Below are 6,612 nucleotides of genomic sequence, written 5' to 3'. Positions count from 1 at the left end.
TATAGCCAAGCAAAACTTCGCCACAAGTTTGTAGGACTGCTCTCAGTACCTATCACTCTACCCCACAACCAAAAAACAAGTGTTGAACATCTTCAGCAACTTGCAAAAAGAACACAGAGGGTCACCCAGCCAATTTCTAGTTTTAGATTATCTCGAGTTAATATAGCATTTCTAAACAACTGCCACACATGGATTTTGATTTTAAGAGGGATGGGGGCTTTCCAGACCCACCCATTATGTGCACCAGCCAAAGGCTTTTCCAACAACTTGTGAACAGATCTAGTCGTAAACTTGCCCAATTTATTCAGGCTTCAGGACACACTATCAGAAGAATTGTTCAATGTCAAAGCTCTAGCACCGAGCACGATCCTGTTGCACTGATCAGAAAGGGCAAGGGTAAGCCGTTGCCTGAAGCTCAGGGTCAGGGAACACCCATCAGCAACAAAACGGGCAACCGTGCACTCTTGATTGTTGCAGATATCAAATAGAACAGGATAATCACTAGCTTCAGGACACACTCTAGATTGTTTCAGATTATAAATCGGCGTTGCTATTGCGGTTATTGAAGATCTTCATGAATAGCTTTTGGATCAAAGTCCAGCATTTCATATCGCCTTCGTGTATAGCAGTAAAAAATACAACTAAATGATGGGATTCATGCATAGTCAACGAAACTACAGAAGAAAGTCCGAAACTGTCAGACAAGTTCAGACTTGAATGATTAACAAGTACAGAGTTTGCACTAAAAAGACAACTACTGCAATCTGTAAATCATTATCATTTTGTACTGTAAAAAAGGTTAGAGAGAAAAGTTAATGCAGATCAATCACATAAACCTATTCAGATCACTCGCTCTCCAACATTGGCAATGCTCACTAGATCTTTATAAATCTGGGTACTTGTTTGAGATAAAATAACAACAGGAATTCAGAAATGAGATCAAAACATATAAAATTGGAGGGTTAGATTCAATTTAACCTCTTGTGCCTCCTGTACATGTGTGAATTAAGGAGTAGCAAGCACAGGAACAGAAAAAAATCAGAGGTGGCAAAAAATCAAGGGACAAATTACACAGAGCTATGGAGCTAAAATACAACTATTTAGAACAAGGCACTGTTAAAAAAGATAACATAGTTCAGTAAGTCATGAACATAAATACTGCAGAATTTAGAGACCACTTAGATACTGTAAATTCAGTTGGCAACAAGACAGACAGACTGGACTTAGATTTCAAGGAAAAATATGACTACTCCACACTATCATGAACATTGACACTGTAAGAAGTGTTTACACAAAAGAGTAAATGGTAAGAAGTGTTGAAGAAGGGGAACAGTGAGAGAGCGCAACATGTAGAGGCGTGAGAGATCATGGTTGAAGATTCAAAAAGGCTACGTTGCAACGCACGGGCAACGGACAGGCAATTAACTCGTCACTACAAAAAGGTTAATCCACAGATTGCAATGTTGTAATGCGAAATAATAATAATTCAGATAACACATACTTGTAGTTTCTAAATGCATAAGTACAGGGTACCATCAATATGCAACATTCGAACAACAAGATGTATGCTAGAGATAATTCCAATAGTCGAACTAAGAACAAGGAACCACCAAGCCAAAACCGAACAGCAGCCACATATGACGACAATGGAACTGACCGTACACAAGATGGTCTAAACTTGTAGCAATTATGTGCGCTTACCTGACCTGAATTCTGCATTTGAGGAATCTAAATAAGCTAATGGGAATAGAGCTCTAGACCAGTGGGATAAGGAGCTTAAACACAAACTCCATACACTGCAGCATTTCTGAAAACAACACGGTTCAGACTTCAGACATGGGCATGCGTCAGTTGCCGCCTTGAGGTCTGTATATGTTTCAGCTGGCAAGCTGCAAAATAAGGATTGTTTGACCAGAAATAGTTTGATGATTCAGTGAACTTTTTAAATACATTGCATCTCCCAGAAGGATCAGGCTTTTAGTTGATAATAAAAGACATGAATTCAGCAGTGCAAAATAGACAGAACTTTTGTTTGCCACAACTTGAATTTGCTCTGCGACTTATGAACTTGAAGTTGTTCTGCAGATTATCACGAGCAGTGAAAGAGTTTTGATTTACAAACATAGTTACCACTACTTATCTGCGGTTGCCCAGATCATAACTGCATCATGCTTGCTTATATGAGCCTGATACAAAAAGATAACAGCAGTTTTAACATGGTCGATCGCAGGAAACAGAGCAGAACTGCAGAAGAAGTACTAGCGCAGGAGCGAATGCAAGGTTCAGAACATCGATAACAGGAGCAGGAACAACAACAGTTTTACTAGCTTGCATGAACAAGTGGAGCAAATTGCTCAGAGGTACATGTGTGGCGATCGTACAAGGACGAACTAATATATCAGCCAGCGAGTATCCTCGTATACACTTTGAAAGCAATTTCAACATCGGACTTAATGGACACTTGCAGACGAGAAGAAGTTGTTGTGTCCTCCAAGCGGTCCAGCGTGAAGATTGTCCCTCTTCTCCTTCTCGAGTGCCTCTTCGGCCTTCCACGCCGCTTCAAATGGATCGAAGGAGCACGGCTGCGGTTTGAACGAGTGGTCCTGTCCCTGAAGCGATGGAGCGTCAAGATCCGACGCGGCATTGTACCTCTTCTCCTTGTCAGCATCATGGAAGGCAGGGTTGTGCATGGCCCGATCCTCTGATCCTGACATTGGGTAAGGGCAATCGGACTGCAGCATGTCCTCCAGCATGCCTTGGTCCAAGGTATCCAGGTACAAAGGTTCCTGTTGGCCCATCTCCACGCCAGTGTTGGCTCCAGTGACCGGCTCCACTTCAATTGGGTCGTCTTCCATCATTCTCATTAGTTCTTCAATATCAAAACCATCTGCCTCCCCATCCAGCAAATCGGAAAGAGGCTCCAATGGCTGAAAGACATCCTCTTCATATGTGCTCCTTGCTATGCTTGAGCCAGCCTCAGGAACAATCATCTGTTGTTGGCTGTAATTCTTGACAGACTCCAGCACATCTGACTGGGAGGAAATCTCAGTAGCTTGAGCTTGTCGCTGCATATTATCTGAGGAAGAAGCAACGCCGGAGTGGTTGGATGTTGTAGTGGACTCGCATGATGCTGAAGGACCTTCGATTGACGCTGGTATATCCAGAGCATCTTGAACAGGGAAGATGGTACGAGCCAGCGGGCCATACATTGCACTCGCTGCCTCATCATACGTCAAGAACGACGGTGGGGCAGGTGCGGGGACAGGGACTGCTCCTCGCATCCTCTTGTTGGGGCGCGGCGGATGAGGATCGGCGGCGGGAGCTATTGCTGGCCTCTTCTGTGCGTGCATGCTCGCAGTCACGGCCTCTGGTTGCGGTTCTGCTTGATGCTTGTACGCAGCTGATTCCTGGCGGGCCGCGTCAGGAGGATGCTGAGCCAAGTGGATCTTGCAGAACACCTTCACCCCGTCGGCGACGACGGCCTCTGGCAGCAAGCATTTGTACTCCTCCATGACCCAACCGGTGGACTTGCCCTTCTTCCTGAACGACAGGTTCTTCCTCTCGCCGACCTCGACTCCGGCGTGTTTGACGGCCGTGGTAGCGTTGACGGTCCAGGTGCCGCCGCCGGCGGTGCGCACGCTCTGGGTTTTGCTTCCGTTCTTGCTCTTGCGCGTGGTGAAGAAGAAGCGGTCGCCGCTGCTGGCGGCCTGCGGCACGGGCGCAATCCGGGCGGCCAGATCCTTGGGCTCGCAGCTGTAGATGTCGACGTGGTGGATGAATTTATCGGCGCCGTGCAGCGTCTGGCCGGCGATGAGGCGTGGCAGGTAGTAAGTCACGGCGTCCACATCTGTAGGGTTCAAGCGGTAGTGCTGGTACACGTCCAGCCCTTCCATCCTGCCCGGCGGCTGCCCGAACTGGTGCTTCGCTAGCTAGCTAGGAAGGGGTTGATGGGGAGCGAGGGCGGGCGATTGGGATCTGGGAGAAGAGGTGGCCGGCGATATTTATAGACGATGGACTTGCAGGCGACGGAGGACGCGTCAAATTTCCAAATAGAAACACGGACGGTTTCCTTTTTTCTGAATCCGATTCGGTCCCCAATTCCACGTCAATTTTCTGAAACTTGCCGCTCCCGTCGCTTTAATTTTCTGAAATTTTCGGTCTACCTGAAATTAAAACGAGTTTTGGGAGTCTAACTCGTCTTCATTTTGCTCAGTTTTTATAGAAACCTGACTGGACTTCACGAATTGCGACAGCATTACCAAGCGTCCAAGCCGGGTGCGCATGATTGGAAGTACTACTACTAGTGAGTAGTACGAGTAGAAGCCAGAAAGGGTGCGTACACGAGGATGCCGAGCGAGAGGCCTCTGGCGGCGAAGTCGGCGGCGAACTTGCGGACGGAGGCGATGGAAGGAGAGGTCGATGCTGGCGGCCTTGGGTCTCGGCGAGGACGGCCTGGTGCATGGCCTTGGCGGCGGCGAGGGTCCTGACGGCCATGACGATAACTGCCCCCGCCGCCGAGCTTCACGATCCACTGGAGAGAGCCCCCGCCGCCGCCGCCGCAGCAAGCATCACCGGAAAACCGCCGGGGAGAGAGATAAGTCGACGAGGGGATGGGGAAAAGGGAAATGGTCAATGGAGGGGACGGGGTGTGAATTGTGATAGACCCCGAGCGGGGTGTTCGCTGGGTTGAACTTCAGCGCGAACGAGACAGCTCGGCTCACGTGGCTACCAAAATGCAACAAGATTCGTGCATCTTAATCGGACGGCCAGAAGGGCGTTCGCTGGATATCATTTCCATTTTTGATCTACCTTTGCACTATGTTGCTCGAGTAACTCGCTTGGCGGAGAGCACTTGCACAACCAGAGCATCTCAAGCAGATCCGTAAAACCACCTTATGGTTTTGAGCGGGAAAAAAAATCTATTCTAGATCGCGCAAAACAGCTGATACTGGATTTTTTTTCATCTCCCCTAAAAAAAACATCGTACCTCAAATTCCTAGTTTTTGCCCCTTTTTCAGTTTCCTCTATCGCACGAAAACGGTTGTCGGGAGTAAAACTTCAGCAGAACAGTTCCCGCGTCATTGAACGTCCTTGACACTGCGGCGTCGGAGCTCCACTGGGAGGAGGCAGATGGAGAGGCACGCGAGCAGGAGGCTCCACGACGACGGCCAAGTAGGAGGCCCAATAACCCGAATCATTCAGTCAGACAAACGTGCACGCGGAGAAAAAGAAGAATGAAACGCTCGGTGACGATGAGATTGGTGCAGAATCAGACATGAACAAGATTCAACCTGAAGCGAAATGAAAAATAGACTACCAAATATTAGGAGAAGTGCTCCATTTTGCTCAATTGATATAGAAAACACGCAAACACTCATGCATGAAGCAGTCGCACACCGTGTTGCAGTTTGCGCTAATTTCACTTCTCTCTTTTTAATAATATGATATAGGTTGTGTACATCCCCATGGTGGCCTACGGATGTGTATGGGCAGTTTTCAAACGACGGTCGGTTAAAATCAAATTTTGGAGAAACCAAACCGCTTTTCTTTATTCCTCACAAAGAAATAAAGGGTGGTCCAACCTTCGGCAGTCGACCTCCGGTGGCTTCCCTACGTCGACGGCCTCAGTCGTCGGCGGTGGGGGGCGTCGAATCCACGCGTGTGGATCGTGTAGCATTAGGTTTTAGGCCCTAGTAGCTTAGGTTTTTGGATCGTTCATCGTCTCAGCTTCGGGCAGCGGCGATGGCGGCGTTGAATAAAGAAGTTTTTGATCCTTTCCCGACGAGGCAATCGGTCCATGATTGAAGATGGATTTGAAAACCAAACTATTCACTCAAGGATGGCGTGGCGACGACAGCATCCTCGTGGTGAACTTGTGTCCTTGGACTCGGCCATTGCGACGACGTTTGCTCCAGCACCGAAGCAGAGCTTGGGAGGCAGTCCAGAAGTGGATGCAGATTGTGGTATGCAACAGTGGCATCTGGAAGACGGTGGATCGTGTGTTGGATTTGTGGCTCGTGGATGGCAGGTATGGTTTTCTTTTTCAACGTCTTAGTCCTTTCTGGCCATCCTTTCTCTGTGCCCCGTCAACAAAGAAACACCTACTTGACGGTAAAGACATAAAACGGTGAGAGCGGGCGTCAGGACGGGAACGAGAAAAGAAGATAGAAAGGCCAGACCTCAGTCAGCCAGAGAACAGACTATGCGCCAGCCGACGAAGCAGATAACCCTACAGTGGATGAAGTAGATGCCGGCGACCACAACCTCCTCCTTGGCCTTTCCCCGATGAAACGGGAAACAACCATTAACCGCCCTAGCTTCCAGACGTCATCACCTACTTTGAGCACTCTAGTAATCACCTCTGAATTACTTTTTCATTTTAATAGTCATGATACTTTTTCATCAACATATTGCCTTTGAATTTATTATTATAATTCATTTTAGAGTTTTGTACACTCTGGTACATTGCATAGAAGTTGCAAGGAGGTTGTTCATAAGAAAACAATACATGTTAGATGTAATGACAAAAGGGCCATACTCCTATTGTGAATATGATTTAGGTTATGAACATTGATGATAAAATTGAACATCCATAACAGTGATGCTAAATGT

General features: G+C 47.5%; 1 protein-coding gene across 5 annotated transcripts in view; it reads right to left on the bottom strand.

Moving 5' to 3' along the window:
• LOC119338312 overlaps nt 1–4,652 on the bottom strand; it is a 5,523-nt gene extending 871 nt beyond the window's left edge. For 2 of the 5 annotated variants that reach the window (XR_005163911.1, XR_005163912.1), the window contains exon 1: nt 4,341–4,652. Coding sequence is in view for 2 of the 5 variants with exons in the window: in XM_037610605.1 (XP_037466502.1) it covers nt 2,451–3,893 (1,443 nt within the window). In the remaining 3 variants the exon portion in view is untranslated. The other 3 variants (XR_005163913.1, XM_037610605.1, XM_037610606.1) reach the window with 3 other exon arrangements.
• Between the last annotated feature and the right edge of the window lie 1,960 nt (nt 4,653–6,612).

This window comes from Triticum dicoccoides, chromosome 7B (assembly GCF_002162155.2).
Source record: "Triticum dicoccoides isolate Atlit2015 ecotype Zavitan chromosome 7B, WEW_v2.0, whole genome shotgun sequence".
NCBI lineage: Eukaryota > Viridiplantae > Streptophyta > Magnoliopsida > Poales > Poaceae > Triticum > Triticum dicoccoides.
Note: the sequence above shows the minus strand (reverse complement) of the source record. Positions and strands in the feature narration are given on the sequence as shown.